General features: G+C 47.1%; 1 protein-coding gene across 1 annotated transcript in view; it reads left to right on the top strand.

Moving 5' to 3' along the window:
• The window catches only part of LOC124544994 (N-acetylglucosaminyl-phosphatidylinositol de-N-acetylase), a 114825-nt gene that overhangs the window by 31494 nt on the left and 63540 nt on the right, over positions 1-19791 (top strand). The window contains exon 2 of the mRNA XM_047123750.1: positions 201-294. Coding sequence (XP_046979706.1) covers positions 201-294 — 94 coding nt within the window. The remainder of the gene's footprint in view (positions 1-200; positions 295-19791) is intronic.

Here is a 19791-nt window from a genome sequence, read left to right as displayed (position 1 = left end):
AAAGTCAATAGCACTGAAATAAATGTACTCTGAAAAACTGGCAGAATTTGTCAAGATTTGAGATTCATTGTCATTTATGACATATGGTTTTAGCTGTACTCCAATTTTTAGAGTGTAAGATGGCTGCAGAAATTTAGCTGTCTATAGCCAGTTATAACTTGTATTTTTTTTATTTGTAAAAAGGGTTACTTTATTTTTAGGGAACTTTGAAGAAAAAGGAAATGAGAGGAAACAAGAGTTGTGGAACAGCTGCAATTTGCTGGGTATCCCAGATAGTAACATCACTCTTTATAAGTAAGATGTTATTTATTCAAGTAATCCTACATATTTATTTCTTGCTTGACAAGTGTGCTTTTCTCAATTTTATCCTCTTTGTTTTAGCTTTTGCACAGTATAGGATGCAAGGTTTACATTTTGGAGAATTTGTATCAATCCTATCTGCTAACACTACTTTACAAATGGTTCATATTTTACATTCTGTTTGGTGCTGGAAACAATGACTAGTTGATAGTTTCATCAGTGTATCACAATTCTCACTCATAATTTTTATGTGCAAGTGTTCAGTAGCTAGTCGTCTTTGTAAGTGAGCTGAAGTTGCCTGGTATTGTTTCAGAGTCAGCCTTTTCTGTTAACTGTGATCAAATTTATAATGATAGGAATTTTTATATCTGTTATTTTGGAAGAGATAAGAAATAAAAGATCAGTTTACAGCATAAATATGCAAATTGGAGTTGACAAGATACTGAAGAGCATGATTTTTCATTAAGTGTTTTATTTTCTCTTATACTAACAGATCTGATTCGTCATTTATGTGCAGAACATTAACTGGAAAGGTTTCCATCTCCGTCACTTGCACCACAATCAAATTCACAACCTTGTTTATTTGCTGCAGCAATTTGAACAACAGCTAACAAAAGAAAATCTTTATGAAAGCAGGCAATTTGGTTCCAGTTCTTTTTATAAGCCCATGCTATTGTTAGAATTCATCATTGAAATAGTTATGTTGCTCTCAAAAACCATATATGGGACAAGTTGGAAGAGAACTATTGTTTTCATTTGTTTCAAAATCTATTAAATAGTGCTCCATCTCAGTAGATCATGTGGTACACATTCATACAAGCAAAATAAACTGCTTTTGGAATAAAGTAACCACAATTATTCAGAAAAATGAGAACTTCGGATTAATGGAATTCAATGGCAACAGGGGGCTAACATTCCAATAGATTGTTGAGGAATGACGTCAATGACAAAGAAGAAAAAGAAAATAGAGGTATCACAAAAGGCAATGTCAAAGTCTGCAGTGGGTGCCCAAAGAGACTGACAATGAGAGGCAGCAATGAAGCATAAACTGGAGAAGAATGTGAGTAGAGAGGATTATCAGAACAACAAGTGCTGCAACAACACCAGAGTATTATGGACAAATATCAGAACCTAACATTTTGAGATGATCAGATGTTGGACGTCTATTATTCTGGGTCTATAGGTAGTTCACAATTGTTTTGTAATCAAATTAGGCATTTCAAGTTAAGGTCTGGGCTTTAGAAAAGCTGTTAGTTTTAGACACTGCTGCATCCTTTTCTCTGCACTGTGATCATTTGATGTCCGTTTTGGCTCATTTTTGCAATTTCATTTTATATTATCATCTTCTTTTTGTTACACAGGTGGGGTGATGTGATTCTGAAACAGTTTTGTGGGAAAGTATTGTGCTATGAGGAGTGACTACAGAAAATTCTTACACTAGCAGCTGAATCTGCATCAATATGTAGTGCTTGGTGCTCATACTGTCTACATCCTGCACTTTGTTTTAACAGATTTTGTCATACTCTTGCGCAAGAAAGCAGCTCTTGGTTAACCTGGGATCTAACTTCCATTTTATAAGATTAAAACTCAGTTATGAAGAGATCTTTATCCCGTGTTTAGGTAGTTTAATATATTCTTCTTGGTTTTTAAAATCAGATAGCGCTGTAGCTTGTCATGCTTCATGGAATCTCTCCCCCCCTCCTTTCCTCTCTCTGCCCCCCCTTCCCAAACCTCTCCTTCTCTCCCCCTACACCTTCCGCTCACTAAAGTGACGTAATCAGAGGAATAATGTTTGGGAAGACCAGGGATCAAATCTTTGCCTGTCCGATATAATTTAGGCTTTCCATGCATGCTGTCATGTGAGTATATTTATTTAAACAAAATATAGTGTGCTCTTAATTGCCTCCCCTCGGGGGCTCAGCATTCATTGCTGGATATGAGCTTGACGACCCAAGGGTCTGTCAGCTGGGGACTGGTAGGTGCCGCCAATCCCCCGTCACAGTATGCCCTGGGCATGCTTCTTTGACCACTGTGCAGTGGAATGTTGTGTGTCACAGGGAATGAAGATCTTGGCTTGACCGCACAGATCATGAGGATGGTTAAAAAAAACTCAATCTCAAGGTGTGTTTCACGCTGATGAGATTCATGGCTGTTGAAGTGGAACTCTTTTGCAGGCAGTCTCTGGGGATCTTGTCATACCTCAGTTGTATAAAAAGACATGTGGGGCTCTGTGTAGGTGGACTTTTATTTCCCTACCTGCTTTTAGTACTGAGATGGACACTCGAAATCATCTCCTTCTCCTGCTCCCAGCGGAAAGGGTGGGCTGCTGGTATGCACTAACACCTGATCAAATTAGAGCATTCATGTAGCCAGTCCTCCTGACTCAGAAATAAATTCGAAATGTTTTTGATGTAGTAACAGATCACTTGCTGGCAGTCAGATTGTGTTTTTAATAGTAAAAAGGAAAGAGGGCAGCTTTGAGAAAGTTTTGCCTTTCTATAAGAGACATTGAAATTAAACCTAATCATTAACGTAAAGTAACGGTAACGATTTTATTAATTCAAAACTGTAGTTGTACTAAGTACACATACTCAAAAATAGTCACCAAAACTGTACACACATTTATCCCATTGCGACACTAGCCGGTTGATTCTGTCCTTGAAGAAACTAGTAAGCTGCTGTTGGATCCAGGCCTGGACCCAGTCACACACTTTGTCGTCCTTTGCGAATGAATGTCCATGAATAGCTTTTTTTAGAGATCCAAACACTTGAAAGTGACATGGTGAAAGGTTGGGACTGTATGGTGGATGTTCCAGCGTTTCCCACCAAAACTGCTGCAATGTCGTCTTCACCACATTGGCCGTGTATGGGTGGGCATTATCATGCAGGAGGATAATGCCATTGGGCAACATGTCTTGGCGTTTTGACTTGATGGCTCATCTAAGGTTCTGTTAAGTTGCTTGATAACGCTGGGCATTGACGGTGGTTCCCCGTTCCAGGAACTAACAAGCCGTGGGCCCTTGTGGTCAAAAAAGGAGGACATCATGACCTTACCAGAACTGGTGTGTATGGCCTTTGATTTCTTTGGAGGTCACATGTTTCCCTTGCTTGCTCTGGTGCTTGCTGGTTCAAAATGGTAACACCATGTTTCGTCACCTGTGACAATAATGACAGAAAGCTGTATTCTTCTTCATGATAACGTTGCAGATGACTCAAAGAGAGCACCATTTGAGTATTGCGATGTTCGGCGGTCAGTTGGTGGGAAACCCACTGCACACAGATTTTTCAAAAATTCAAGTGTTGATGCATTATGATGTGGGCAGTGCCCATGCTAATACCCAGTAACTGATGTATCTTGTTCACTGTCATGCTGTGGTTGTCCAAGACTAAAGCATACACTTCCGCTACCATTTCTGGTGTGATAACATGGTGAGCCTGTCCGGGATGAGCATCGTCTCCCAATGACTCACGCTCTCAAGGAATAATTTGCGCCATTCCAAAACACGTGAACGACTCTGACTGTACTCACCATACACAGCCTTCATCCGCCGATACATTTCACGGTCTCCAACTACCTTTGCCACCAAAAATCAAATCACTCCTTGTTGTTCCTGCTTACTCACATACATGTTCAATAGTGGATGATAACTTGTGTGAACACCTTCTCTTCGCGTGAAACCACACTGGCGCTGTGCAACATCAAATGGTACGCACTTGTCAGTCTCTCTACCAGTAGATGGCAGCACAGTACCCACAGTTATGTGGTGCCACCTTATGTGTAAGGCAAAGGTAGATGCACTGACCAGGTTTCATTTGAATGAACCTCAAATATTCAAAAAGGGTTAGAAGGCATTTTTAGCAGTTTAAAATCAGTTAAGCAATTGTGTAATGGGACAATGTTGGTGGAAACATCTAGTTCCCAACAAGTTAAGAACCTCCAAAAAGCTCAGTGCTTTGGGGAATGTTTCATCGGCACTAAGCTGCACATCAGCTTGAATTACAGCAAAGTTGTTGTGATGTGCAGGGATTGATGGATGTTCCCAAGGAGGAATTGAAAGATGAATGGGCTCTAGAAGGTATAGTCGCCATGCAAAATACGAGGGCTGTTTTTTCAACCTTCGATTGGCTATAAGTAAAAGAAAAATGCACAGAAAATAATAATTTTATTACCAAAAGTACAGTAAAGTCTCAACTTATTTTTCTACATAATCGCCAAAATGATTGAGGCACTTGTCATACCGTGACACAAGCTTTTCGATGCCTTCCTCGAAGAATGTTGCCGCCAGTGAGGACAGGTAAGCCTTGATTGCATCCTGAAGTTCTTCGTTAGTAGCGAAGCGCTGCCCACCTAACCATGACTTCAGTTCTCGGAACAGGTGATAATCACTTGGTGCTAGGTCTGGGCTGTACGGTGGATGTTCAAAAACTTCCCATTTAAACTTTTTGAGGAAGTCTTTTGTCATGTTGGTACTGTGTGGTCGGGCGTTGTCATGGATCAAAACAACGCCAGACGAAAGCATTCCTCTGCGTTTGTTTTGAATGGCTCTGCGGGGACAACGTAAAGTTTCACAATAAACTTCCTTGGTTATCGTCGTAGTTTGCTCCATAAAGTCCACCAGCAGCACTCCTTTATGGTCCCAAAACACAGTGGCCATTCTTTGTCTTTTTGTCAGTGAATGTTTAACTACTTTGGTTTGCTTGGGGAAGCTGTGTGCATCCACTGCCTTGATTGTTCCTTTGTTTCAGGATTATCATAAAGACCCACGTTTCATCGCCAGTAACAATCAACTTCAAAAAAAACGTTTCCCTCATTGGCATAACGTGTGAGAAACGATAATGCTGATGCCATCCTTTGCGTTTTGTGGTCGGTACTCAGCATTTTTGGGATCCAATGTGCACACAATTTCTGATAGCCTAGGTCTTGAGTCACAATTGTGTACAAAGCAGACCTTGAAATGTCTGGAAATTCATCAGACAGTTCGCTAATTGTAAACCTTCATTTGCACCTCACCGCCTGATCAACATGCTCAACGAGGCCTACAGTGGCGACAGACTTGCGACCTTGTCCACCTTCATAATGGACATCTGTTCGTCCTTCTTTAAATGTTCAACACCATTCCCGAACACTACCATCACTCATAACGTTGTTACCATACACATTGCTCATTCTGCAATGGATTTCCACAACACTACATCCTTCTGCTTGCAGAAAACGGATTACACTTCGTAACTTGCATTTGGCGGGAGCATTTGTGGCCATGTTTACACAGACATAGCTCAACTAAGACTGACACACTGCAGCTGAAAATAGCAGAGGTTGTGGCGGGGGAGCTGCGCAATCACATGACGCGCAGGTCCGACCCCTCCCTACCTCTTACTTGCTTAGATGGACGATCGGAGGTTGAAAAAATAAAAACAGCCCTCGTATCATGCAGAGGGTGGATGGGGAATCTTATAAAGTCTGACTCTTTATCCTGACGTTTAATAGCACAAAATTTTCTGAGCACATTAAGGCAGGTTTCCTTCACTTAAGTGTGTGACTTTATGCGCTGTTTCAAGTGTCAGCACTTTGGGCATACTACTGTTGGGTGTCACAGGGAAGCCACTTACGGCAAATATGGTAAGTCTGCTCACGAAGGTGCCAATTGCACATCTCATTTGAAGTGTGTGAATTGCTCTGGAGCTCACCCTGTCTGGAGTCAGAACTGCGGCGTATACCTTGAAGAATGAAAGATACAAGATATAAAGACTGCAAAGTGCATTCCTTAAATAGCCAGTGCAGAATGCCAAAGCTGCTTCAGAGACAGAGGTGGTTAGTGTCAGCACTAGTACCTGCATTTGTCAATGCATTGTGCTGCTGCAGTCGTTTTGAAGCCTGTCCCTCCCCCCAGAGCTTCACAAAAAGCCATGGTTGCTGACATTGTGGTGATGGAATCAGGAAGTAAACAGTCTGACGATGTCAATGTCATTCTTCAGAAGTCTCTCCCAATTCTTCTTCAGAGGCAATGAACCTCGATCTCATCCCACGACTGAGCCTCCACAGATTGTGGGCTCGCCTCTAGGGCAGAAAACCAGGATGAAAGTGCTAGCCTCACGATAGATGGCTCTCATTCTACAATGGAATATTAATGGGTTCAGGACACAAGGAGGAACTGAAACTGCTAGCTTAGGAATGCCTCTTGTTTTTGTGTTTGCAGAAAGTGCATTTTAGAGCATCTGATGCCCCTGTCCTAAGGAGTTGTACGCTGTTATCATAAGGATGATGTGAATGGGGAAAGGGCCAAGAGAAGGCACACCAATCATCTGCTCCCCCCCCTGGCTACTGATCTGCAGGCAGTTGCGCTTGCAGTCATGTATGTCAGAGGATAACAGTTTGTTCGCTAAATTTACCTCCACACGATGTTATTGACTCTGAGGCTCTGATATGTCATATAAAACAACTCTCCCAACCATTTCTGCTACTGGGAGACTTCAGTGCCGATCATGTGTTGTGGTGTTTGACGTTTATTTGCCCCTGGGGTCAAGTTTTGGAGAGCCTCATGGCATCTCATGAGCTGTGCATTCTTAGCATAGGTACTCTCACTGTTTCTTTGCTGCTACAGGGTCATTCTCAGCCATCAACCTCTCTTCTTTTTTTTTCTTTCCAGCCCTCTCACACTGTTCAGGGGGAAGTGGTTGAGAACCTTCTTTCCAGTGACTACTTCCCACTCCTCGCTCATTTCCTGGAGAGAGCATTACCTGCACAGAAACCACCAAACTGGATGGTCAGCAGAGCTAACTGGACATTGTTCAGCCAGCTAGCTGTGTTTAAACACCACGACCGCATCCAAGAACGGGTGGACCATATCACACAAATGATCCATCATGCTGCTGACATATCAATCCCAATGTCCTCAGGTAATTTAGGAGGCAACCTGTCCCTTGGTGACCAGTGATCGATGGTTTAAGTACCGCCCAGCAGCAGACAACCTCATAGCCTTCCTGGTCAAGAGAGCTAAGTCTCGATGTGTAATTAAGGAGAGCAAGAAAAGGCCATGGCAAGCATTACTGGACTCCATCAACCATTCCACTTTTTCCACAAAAGTATGGGAAGCCACAGGACATAGCTGTTTACCAATAATGACAGTGCTGAAACGAGGGTGCCTTCAAACAGCATCTGGAGATATCAGTCAGATGACAGCAGAGCATCTTGCAGGATTACTGACGATGCAAGCCAAGATCCAGTGTTTTGTTGCTACTGTGCAGCTGCAGAGAGTGGCAAGTTAGGCTTCAGATCCCACAATTGTGAGTCTCACAACTGCCCTTTCCCCCCCAGGGGATCCACAACTCTTTTGTGGATATGTGCGTAGCGAGCACGGGACCCCGAGCTAATGTGGCCTTCCTTCCTTTCCGGGCTGCATCCCTTCCCTTTCCGCATCCTTCCCCATCCCCCATCTTCGCCCCCCTCCCCCCCCCCCCCTCACCTCTGGCTCTTTCCTTCCCTTTCTCCCCCTCTGGGAGTATGGTTTGTGCCTACGTCCGGAGACGAACGCTTGTAAATGTACCGCATTCTTCGCCTTCCTTGCTTGTATATCTTCATCCTTCCTTTGTCCTTCTCTTTTCCTTACCTCTTCTCTTTACCCTTTTCTCCGCTGCGGCGTTTGAGACCTCTCTTCTTTCCTTTCCCTTTCTTTCTTCCTCCCTGTGCGTGTCTGAAGGCCGACCCACGCACTTCCATGTGTAGCCGGTGACGGGGTAACGCGTAATTCCCCGCCCCGGGTAGACAGGTAGGACAAGTACGTACCCCCTGGTAACGGCCAGGCCCAGGGAGGGGTGATTACCCGAGCTGATACCTTCCGAAAGTGCCGATTGGTCCCTTCGTCCGTTTGTCGGGAGGTGTGACCTGAGGTGTGAACAATCACCTAAGGCGGGAGTGCCCTCAGAGAGGGCCCCCACAAGGGAGGAGCGCGCCATTGGAGACGCCGGTAATCATGGGGGATTCTTCCGCAATGGTTTCCTCACCTTCCACTGTGTCTGCTCACAAACGTAAGTTCACTGAGTCTCAGCCACAGTCAGTTCTTCCATCGTTGCCACAGTTCCTTGTTGTTTCTCGGTCTGACGAAGGTCACGACTTCTCCACGGTCAACCCTTTCATTATTCAGAAAGGTGTCGACGCAATTGCAGGTCCTGTAAAGTCTTGTTCCAGATTACGGAATGGCACCCTGTTGTTAGAAACAGTCAGTGCCCTCCAGGCACAAAAATTGCTGCGTACCTCACCACTGCACACCTTCCATGTCCGGGTGGAACCGCACCGTACTTTAAATTCCTCGCGTGGAGTCGTTTATACACGCTCCCTCGATGGATTGCCTGACGAAGAAATTCAGCACTACCTGTCTGACCAGGGCGTAACGGCTGTTCATAGGGTTATGAAAAGGGTTGACACGAACATCATTCCAACCCGCACTGTCTTCTTGACGTTTGACAAAGTTCAACTCCCATCGAAAATCAAAGCAGGCTATGAGATAATTTCCGTTCGCCCTTATGTCCCAAACCCTATGTGTTGCTATCGGTGTCTGCGGTTCAATCACACCAGCCAGTCCTGTTCCAATCTGGCCAAATGTGTTACATGTGGCAAGGATGCCCATGAGGGTGCTTGTCCACCTCCATCCCATCGCTGCATCAACTGTATGGGTGACCACGCTGCTTCCTCTCGAGATTGTCCCGTTTTTAAGGACGAAAAGCTCATCCAGGAAATTAGAGTAAAGGAAAAGGTGTCGACCTTAGCTGCTCGAAAATTATTCGCCAGTCGACAGCCCACCGTGCCTCAGAAAGGAAAATACAGCACTGTCCTTGCTTCTACTCGGCCAACAAAGGAGGCGGCCACGCAGACTTGCGACCTCACCTTTAGTGCCACAGTCGTCAGATCGGCCAGCGCAAAGATCGCCCGTTCAACCTCACCACTTTCGCCTGCCCAATCTCTGGCTCACCCTACGTCGAGTTCTGCTAAATCTCGAGCCCAAAAGTCAGACACCAAGACTTAGAAAAAAGAGCATACTCGTGAAGAGTTTTTACGTACGGCAACTTCCCAACCATCGGTTCCTCCTTCCTCTAAATATCATACTTCCAAGAAGGCTACAAAGAAACCCAGTTCATCTTCTTCTCCGCCAAGGCGTGTCCCATCTACAGCACCACCTGGCGGAAATCGCCCTCGGCCGTCTTCTGTGTCGCCGAGGCGCACTGCTGGCGGCCGATAAACCGGCCGATCGCTGGTGTCAGGAGCTGCTCCTGACCAACCTATGGATCAGGATCTTCTGCCTTCGGCAGAATGCCATTCCATGCTGTCGGTCGCAAGCTCTGAGCAGTTGTTGAGTTGACAGCGACCTTGGTCACATTTCTCCATTTTCTGTTCACCCTATGTCCATTATCCACTGGAATATCTGCGGCATTCGAGCCAATCGGGATGAATTGTCGGTCCTCATACGATCCTACTCGCCGGTCATCTTCTGTCTTCAGGAAACAAAGCTGCATCCCCATGACCGCTTTGTTCTCCCTCATTTTCAGTCCGTCCGATATGATATCCCCCCTGTTGAAGGCACTCCAGCGCATGGAGGACTCATGATTCTTCTCCATGAAACTCTCCATTATCACCCAATCCATTTAAACACTTCCTTCCAAGCTGTTGCCGTCCGTCTTTCCCTTTCCGGATACACGTTCTCTCTTTGTACTGTATACATTCCATCGTCCACACCAATGGCACGAGCTGATCTCCTTCATCTTCTTGGTCAGCTTCCACCCCCATATTTGCTGGTTGGGGACTTCAATGCACACCACCCGCTTTGGGGATCTCCACATTCTTGTCCACGTGGCTCACTATTGCTAGACGTCTTCCACCAAGCAGATCTAGTTTGCCTCAACACTGGGGTCCCTACATTTTTGTCTGCCTCCACGACAAATTTATCTCACTTGGACCTTGTGGTCGGTACTGTTCCGCTAGCTCGGCGCTTCGAATGGTTCGCCCTTGATGATACACACTCGAGTGACCACTTTCCATGTGTCCTTAGACTGCAGCCTCAACTGCCCTACATGCGCCCGCGACGCTGGAAGTTTGCCCAAGCCGATTGGACACTTTTTTCGTCTCTTGCGACATTCGATGACCGTCGCTTTCCTGGCCTCGATGTTGAGGTCACACATATTACCGACGTTATTCTTACAGCTGCGGAACATTCAATACCACGCACCTCCGAATTGCCCCGGCGCCCCCCAGTTCCTTGGTGGAATGAGGCATGCCGTGATGCAATACGTGAGCGGCGACGTGCTCTCCGCGTTTTCCGCCACCATCCTACTTTGGCCAACTGTATCCGCTATAAGCAATTCGGAGCGCGATGCCGTCGTGTCATCCGCGATAGCAAGAAGGCAAGCTGGAAATTCTTTATTAGCTCATTTAACACCTTCACTCTCTCTACGGAAGTTTGGAGTCGGCTTCGACGGTTCTCAGGCGCGCCTAGTTTCTCCCCGGTCTCTGGGCTCACTGTCGCACATGACGCATTAGTGGACCCCGTCGCAATTTCTAACTCGTTGGGTCAGCACTTTGTTAAGATTTCGAGCTCTTCAAATTACCCGCCAGCGTTTCTCCCGAAGAAACGTGCAGCGGAAGTGGGACCTCTTGCTTTCTCCTCTCAAAATCGCGAAAGCTACAATACTGTTTTCTCCTTGCGGGAACTCCAACATGCACTCTCTACTTCTCACTCCTCCGCCCCAGGACCGGATGGTATCCACGTCCAAATGTTGCTGCATTTATCAACCCATAGTCTGCGTTACCTCCTTCGCCTTTATAATCGAATTTGGACCGACAGTACTTCTCCCAGACGATGGCGGGAAGCTATCGTCGTTCCTGTTCCGAAACCTGGAAAGGACAAATATCTCCCCTCTAGCTATCGCCCCATTTCTCTCACGAGTAGTGTCTGTAAGGTTTTGGAGAGTATGGTGAATTACCGTTTAGTGTGGTGGCTGGAATCCCGCAGTCATTTAACACCTGCCCAATGCGGATTCCGAAAGCATCGTTCTGCAGTTGACCATCTTGTTGCTCTCTCCACTTATATCATGAACAATTTTCTCCGGAAACGCCAAACAGTAGCAATATTTTTTGATCTGGAGAGAGCATACGATACCTGTTGGAGGACAGGCATCCTCCGCACACTGTTCTCTTGGGGCTTTCGAGGTCGGCTGCCCCTTTTTCTTCGCGAATTTATGGCAGAGCGCACATTTTGGGTGCGGGTGAACACTACTCTCTCCCGTACTTTCTCCCAAGAAAACAGGGTACCCCAGGGCTCAGTGCTGAGTGTTGTACTGTTTGCCATTGCCATCAATCCAATTATGGATTGTCTCCTTCCTGATGTCTCGGGCTCCCTCTTTGTGGACGATTTTGCGATCTACTACAGCTCTCAACGGACCAGCCTTCTTGAACGACGTCTTCAAGGATGTCTCGATCGCCTCCACTCTTGGAGCATCGAAACCGGCTTCCGTTTTTCTCCCAGTAAGACCGTTTGTGTTAATTTTTGGCGACGTAAGGAGTTTCTTCCGCCCTCCTTACATCTAGGTCCTGTCAACCTTCAGTTTTCAGACGTTGCTAAATTCTTGGGTCTTCTGTTTGACAGAAAACTGTGCTGGTCCTCCCACATTTCCTATCTTTCGGCTCGCTGTCTGCGATCCCTCAACACCCTCAGTGTCCTGAATGGTACCTCCTGGGGAGCGGACCAAGTGGTCCTTCTCCGCCTATATCGCGCCTTAGTTCGCTCGAAATTGGACTATGGAAGCATAGTCTACTCCTCTGCTCGGCCGTCTATTCTTCGGCATCTCGACTCTATCCACCACCGTGGATTACGTTTAGTGTCTGGAGCATTTTACACCAGCCCTGTGGAAAGCCTTTATGCTGAGACTGCTGAACCTCCGCTGTCCAATCGGCGAGCAGTCTTTCTGAGTCGTTATGCTAGCCATCTGTCTTCCATGCCTGCTAATCCAGCCCATGACATTTTTTTCGACGCCTCCTTTGATGTAGGGTATGCAGGCCACCCCTCCTCCCTACTACCACTGGGAGTCCGCTTCCGTCAGCTGCTCCATTCTCTTTCCTTCCGCTTTCCTAAAACCTTCTTGACAACTTGGGGTACAACACTGCCTTGGCTCCGTCCCCGGATCTGCCTGCTCCGTGACCTTTGTCGATTTCCCAAGGATGGTACCCCTTCACTTGTTTATCGTCGGGCATTTGCTGCTCTCTGTGCACAAATGACGGACGCCACATTTATTTACACCGACGGCTCGAAAACATTGTTAGGTGTAGGGAGTGCCTATATTGTTGGCGACACCCCAAATCACTTTCGGCTTTCCGACCAGTGTTCGGTTTATACTGCGGAGCTTTACGCTGTTCTCCAGGCTGTCCACTACATCCGCTGCCATCAGCGGATACAGTACGTTATCTGCTCAGATTCTCTCAGCTCTCTCCTCAGTCTCCAAGCTCTTTATCCTGTGCACCCTCTGGTCCACCGGATTCAGGACTGTCTGCGCTTGCTCCACCTGGGGGGCGTCTCAGTGGCGTTCCTCTGGCTCCCGGGACACGTTGGTATCTGTGGAAATGAGGCGGCCAATATTGCAGCCAAGGCTGCAGTCTCTCTTCCTCGGCCAGCTATTCAATCGATTCCCTTCGCCGATCTACGGAGCGTTCTACGTCGACGTGTTGTTCATTTATGGCACACGCATTGGTCGACACTTCCCAATAATAAATTGCGGGACGTCAAAGCTCTTCCTTGTGCTTGGACCTCTTCCTCCCGAATGCGTCGTCGGGAGGAGGTAATTTTAACTAGACTCCGGATAGGGCACTGTCTTTTTAGCCATCGACATCTTTTAAGCGGCGATCCTCCCCCACTCTGTCCCCACTGCTCTCAGCTGTGGACGGTAAGGCACCTTTTAATTGAGTGCCCCTATTTTAATCCGTTACGCTCCCGTCTACAGCTTTCGCCTGATATATCGTCGATTTTAGCGGATGACACGCGCTCAGCCGACCGCGTTGTCGAGTTTTAGTGCCAGTGAAATGACGTCAGTCATTTGAAGTTTTTTTTGGGCACAACCAACCCCTTTCTGTAGTGGATTTTTAAACATTCCTTCCGCTTTTAGTTTCTCCAATTTTATGACTTTCGTTCCCATTGCTGCTGGCTTTCAATTTCGGCTTTTTACTGTTTCCTAAGTCACGGACCGGGCGCTAATGACCATAGAAGTTTTGCGCCCTAAAACCAAAACAAACAAACAAAACAAAAACGGCCCTTTCTCCATGTGGGAAGTAGAATCAACATGTCAGATTTGTTATACTGAACGTGGTCATGATGAAATCCAGTACTGCATGCTTTGACATTTGTCAACAGCATCAAAGGAAATCCTCCCCAAATGTTTTAATCTTATATAGCAGACAGGCAACTTCCCCAACTTGTGGTGAGAGGCTGTTTTGATACCTCACCTCAAACCAGGAAATCACTGCACATGCCCCTGTAGTTACTGGAGCACTGTCTTAACGAGCTGTGCATGGTCTCATTGTTAGAGACCAGGCAACTCCCCTTAGTGAGGATTCTGGAGATTTTGGTCCAACGTCAACAATCTGACCCCTCTAGAGGCAGCTTTTCAGCAGGTTTCCTACATAAACATCACTGTATCGACACATTCTTTGATGTCAGTAAAGCATACAACACTTAGAGACATAATATTCTTGTGCGACTCCATCAATGGGGTCTTTGTGGCCCCCTCCTCATTCTCATATGGTCCTTCTTGTCTAATTGGTTTTTTAGACCTCACTTTGGCGACATACTATTGGATCGTTTAGAGCAGGAGAATGGTGTTCCTCAGCGCAGTGTTTTAAGTGTTAACCTCTTTGCCATAGCCATATGCAGTATCACATCTACGGTAAGGATTCCTGTAGACTGCTCCATATTTGTGGATGATTTTGCTGTTTTCAGTTCCTCCTCCAGTGTTGCAACAGCGACCTATCAGTTGCAATGTATAATGTGGAGGTTGATGGACTGAGCTGTGAAGACGGGGTTTCAGTTTTCTGCAGATATATGTGTGTGTTTTCATTTTAATCATTCTTGTTGTGTTTTTAATTTACCTATAAGGGACACCATTCTACATTTTAAAGGGAAGACAGATTCCTTTCCTTCTCATCCCGTACAGTAAGTCTCCCCTGACCTGCAGTTCTGGATGAAGTTCCCCCCTGCGGGTATGGGGGTAAGAAAAGGCCAGCGGTATTCCTGCCCGTCATAAGAGGTGACTAAAAGGAGTCTCTCATGTTTTGGCCCTTATGTGATGGTCCGCTCTCAGGTTTGACCTCCAAATTGCAAAATTATTCCGAAGAATGAGCCAAATGGGGAAGGGCGCCTTACTTGGTGCATTGTGTCCATCGTGCATTGAGACCTTTAGCCAGCTTTCTCATCGTCGCATTGCAGTCCCGCTCGCTCTCCGTCTCTTGGCCGCGGATGCGTTCCTGGGTGCGATTTCCGCCATGCACTGTGCAGTGTCGTTTCCTGCGGAGATGACGACCATGGCCTTCCTTGCACCTAATATCCAGCATGGTAGCCAGTCCGTTGTGGTGGGGCCGCCATGTACCCTGTTGGTTGTAGCCCCCTGACAACACAGGGATCGCTCTGCTGATGCCTGTGCCGTTAACTCCCCACGTATGCCAAGGAGTAGATGCCTATCTCCCTGGGGCATTGGGACTCCTGTCAATGGCCATTCTGCCAGGTGTCCCGCCCTGAGGCTAGGTGGTGCCCATGGGGTTAGGCCCTTGGTCAGAGTGGGTGGCATCAGGGCGGATGACCCGCAATGAAGCATGGTACATCATCTCTTGCTGGTGGCCAGCCGCCAGCAGTCTCTAAGCGTTCTACGGCTCAATTCAACACCCAGAAATATGATCCAAAATCATTCCCCTCTCTGGCCATACCATGGGAGGAGCAAAAGGCTAAGGATGGCAGTGAGACTTCTTTGCCCCAGTTTCTAGTTTATACGAGATCTGATGAGGAGTCTTTCATGGTGACGAAGCCTCAGTTCTTTATAGAGCATTTAGAGGACAAGTTTGGGAAGGTGGAGGGCTTGTCCAAAATGTGCTCTGGGTCAGTTTTGATAAAAACAGCATCCTCTGTCCAGTCACGAAGGTTACTTGCTTGTGACAAGTTGGGGATGTTTCAGCTACCATCACACCCCATAAGAGTTTAAATATGGTCCAGGGTATTATATTCCATAGGGACCTTCTTTTGCAGTCTCATGACGAGCTGCACGGCAATTTAGAGCAGTGAGGTGTTCATTTTGTCCGGTGCATTCACCGGGGTCCAAGGGATAATCAGGTTCCTACCGCTGCCTTCATCTTGGCCTTCGAGGGTGATACTTTACCTGAGAAGGTCAAGGTGATGGTCTACCACTGTGACATCAAGAGCCACCTACTTCGGGAGCAACCCCCCCCCCCCCCCCCCCACCCATTGGGAACGTCCATCCCCACTTATAAGCCGCAGAAGCGTCTAACTTCTTTGGCTCCTCTTGCTCACAAGGGGTCCCTTGGAGCCCTCCCTTCCAAGGTTTCCACCAGTGGAAAGGATGACGCCCGCCAGTGGCGTAAGTGCCCACAAGCAGCTGGTCGTAGGGCTTCACGATCCTCCTCAGTCCCAGAGACTGAATCAGTAAAGCCCTCCCAGCCAATGAAACCCAAAGAGCAGCGAGAAAAGTGCAAGAAGAAGACCTATAAAAACAAGGAACCTGCGGTGGCACCCACCCCACAGCAACCTGTAAGCTTTATGTCTGAGGATGCGGTGGAGATTCTGGTGTCCACTGAGGACCTAGATTTCGCTGGACCCTCAGACACTATTGATGTCAAATGTACACACATTCAATCGGTGGCAGCAGGTGACCCAGCGGCGTAAACTGCTTCCTCAGTCCCTTCACACCGATTTCAGCCACGGGCAATGTCATCCTCCAGTGGAATTGCAGCGGTTTTTTCCACCACCTTGCTGAGCTCCGCCAACTTATCAGCTTTCACCCTTTCTTCAGCATTTCTCTCCAGGAAACTTGGTTTCCGGTGATGCAAACCCCCACCCTCCATGCCTATCAGGGTTATTATAAGAACTGGGCAGTTTGAGATGGTATCTGGTGATGTGTGCATCTACGTCCTTAACTCTCTTTACAGCGAGTGTGTCCCTCTTCAAACACCTTTAGAAGCTGTCGCTGTTCAGGTGTGGACACCTCAGGCTGTTACTGTCTGCAGTCTCTATCTTCCACCGGATAGCGGTGTTCTGCAGCATGTATTGGCTGCGCTGATAGCCCAATTGCCAACACCTTTTCTGTTACTGGGCGACTTCAATGCCCGTAACGCTCTGTCGGGTGGATCAGTGGCAACGCCCGAGGCACAGTCGTTGAGCAGGTGTTGGCACAGCTCAACCTTTCCCTCTTAAATAATGGCGCCTTCACACATTTCAGTATGGCGCGTGGTGTGTACTCAGCCATCGACCTTTTGATCTGCAGCCCTAGCCTTTTACCATCTGTCCAATGGAGTACGCATGATGACTTGTGTGGTAGTGACCACTTTCCGATCTTTCTGTCACTGCCACAGCACCACTCTTGTGGGTACCCCTGCAGATGGGCTATGAATAAGGCTGACTGGGACTTGTTCACCTCCGTCGCCACCATTGAGCCTCTTTCCAATGATGCCATTGATGTGGTGGTTCACTCGTTCATCACCGGCATCATTTCTGCCGCAGAATCTGCAATTCTCTGTTCTTCCAGGTCCCCTCAGTGGACGATTGTGCCTTGGTGGTCACCTGAGATCGTTGAGGAGATTAGAGATTGCAGGTGGGCCTTCCAGCATCATAAGCAGCATCCCTCATTGGAACACCTCATTGCCTTTAAACAGCTTCGTGTGCGAGGCCGCTGCCTCATTTGCCGACGCAAGCAAGAGTACTGGGAAAGGTATGTCTCCACCGTTGGCACCCGTACCTCTCCATCACATGTTTAGGCCAAGATTCGGCGACTCTATGGCTATCGGACGCCTGTTAGTGTACTTGGGATTTCCCTGAATGGAGCAGTCTGCACTGACTAGGACACGATTGCAAACCGCTTAGCGGAGCATTTTGCTCAGAGTTCCGTTTCTGTGAATTACCCACTGGCCTTCCGCTCCCTGCATCGGTTTTTGGGATTGGTTTTTGATACCCGGTTGACTTGGCCCCCCCACATCCAGCAGTTTAAACAAATATGCTGGCGGCATCTTAATGCTCTTTGTTGCTTGAGTCACACCAGCTGGGGAGCCAATCAGTCTAACCTTCTACGACTGTATCAGGTGTTAATTCAGTCCCGTCTAGATTATGGGAGCCTGGCTTATGCTTCGGCATCAACTTCCGCATTGCGGTTGCATGACCCCATCCTTCACAGCGGGGTCTGACTCGCAACTGGAGCTTTCCACACAACCTCTGTCAACAGCATACGTGTGGTGGGTGGTGTCCCTCCATTGTGGATCCGGCGCCAATGATTACTGGCCACTTATGCTACACACATTTTTAGCTTGCCCGGGCATCCCAGTTACCGTCTCCTGTTCCCCAACTCGGTCGTCCATCAGAACGGCGGCCCCGGTCAGGGTGTACAATCGCGGTTCACGTCTGGGCTCTTCTCTCTGGGCTTGAGTTTTTCCCTCTCCCACCTGTTTTCCGGGCCTATATACGTCTATCCCTGTGGTGTGTGCTTGTCCCACCCATACCTTCAGCTCGATTCGGCACAGGGCCCGATGGACTCAGTCCCTCCTGAGGCCCTCCACCGCTGCTTTCTTTCACTCCTTGCCACGTTTCAAGGCTCTGACGTGATCTATACTGATGGTTTGATGGTTGCTGGTCATGTTGGATATGCTCTTACTCTAGGGGATCATTGTGAACAACGCTTATTGCCAGCTGGCTTCAGTGTTTTCACTACCGAGCTGGTAGTCATCTCTCACGCTCTAGAGTATGTCCGCTCCTGCTCAGGTGAGTCCTTCGTTATCTGCAGTGACTCCCTGAGCAGTTTACGAGCTATCGACCAGTGTTTTCCTCGTTCTCATCTGGTGATGGCTATCCAGGAGTCTCTCCATACTCTTGCCTGTTGTGGCTGCTCTGTAGTCTTTGTGTGGACCCCGGGTCATGTCGGCATCCTGGGAAATGGACGCATTGACATGCTGGACAAACAGGCTGTCAGTGCACCGACCGTAGAGATCTCCAGTCAGTTTTGTGGCAGAAGGTCCTTAGTACGTGGTGTGATGAAAGGCGCACCCTGCCTTCACCCAACAAACTTGGGGTTGTCAAGGATACTACCGGTGTGTGGCGCTCCTCCTTGTGGGCCTCTCTCAAGGACTCCGTTGTCCTCTGCCGGCTACGCGTTGGCCACACCTGGTTGACGCATGGCTATTTATTGCTCCGCAAAGGACCCACCTTTCTGTCGCTATAGTTCGCCATTGACGGTGGTCCACGTATTGTTGGACTCTTGTTTTTAACTCCACTCAGGCAGACGTTTGTGCTGCCTGATATGCTCCCTGCACTTTTTATCGGAAGTGAATGCTTGTCAGTCACAACAGTCTTTTATGTGTGTGTTCTGCAGCCACTTGGTGAGTAGACTTTTTACCTATCGAACAAAAGAATTCTGTCTAAATAAGAGATTTTTCACTGTATTTTATTCAAAATGATAACTTAGGATCCACAAATATTGCTGGGTTAGCCCAGTGTTCCTTTACACAGGAAAAGGAGTCAGTTGTAAAGTCCAATCAGCAGATACTCAAAAGGGAGATACCTTACAAAAGGTCCAACATTATATTTTAAAAACTAGCACCGCAGCACTTGTGAAGTGATTGCTGTGTTTCGCATCACTTTTCACCGAGGAGCAGCCAGTGTGGGAACACTGTAATAGCAAGTGATATACATCAACTATCAAGTAATTTTAATCACACTATAGATGTATAGCCTGGAACACCTGGAACAAAGAGCTACATCACCTGAGAGTAATTCATCCACCACCCTTCTCACAATATCCGTACACCTCCAATGTCTGTACATAAATGTGTATGCCTGTATGTCTGTGCATAGGAAGATGAATAATATTGCCACTTTTTGATTAATTTTATGCTAGTGACACACCCGTGGCTTCACACAGGTATAACTAAGTATCTGCAGCTGGACTACTTCTCTGGTGTAGCAGTAATAGATATTATATACATGAACCTTCCTCGTGAATCAGTCTGTCTGCCAGTAAACATGCAATTCTGTAAATAGTTGAACTCCCGTGTATACCTCCCATGTAGAAAACAACTTCAAGCTTTTGATCACTTTACAAATGAGTTAATATGTTAAATATTGAACATTAAGCGTGTAAGCCAGAAAAAGTTTAGAAACAGTTTGAGATTATTTTTAAAGTTTGTTTGAAGTTGCTAACTCCTCTTATCAACCACTGGATGAGTATAGTCTGGGTAATTTGTGCTCTGTT

Source organism: Schistocerca americana, chromosome 8 (genome assembly GCF_021461395.2).
Source record: "Schistocerca americana isolate TAMUIC-IGC-003095 chromosome 8, iqSchAmer2.1, whole genome shotgun sequence".
In the NCBI taxonomy this organism is placed as follows: Eukaryota; Metazoa; Arthropoda; class Insecta; order Orthoptera; family Acrididae; genus Schistocerca; species Schistocerca americana.
The sequence above is the reverse complement of the archived record's forward strand: the minus strand, read 5'-3'. Positions and strand labels throughout refer to the sequence as shown.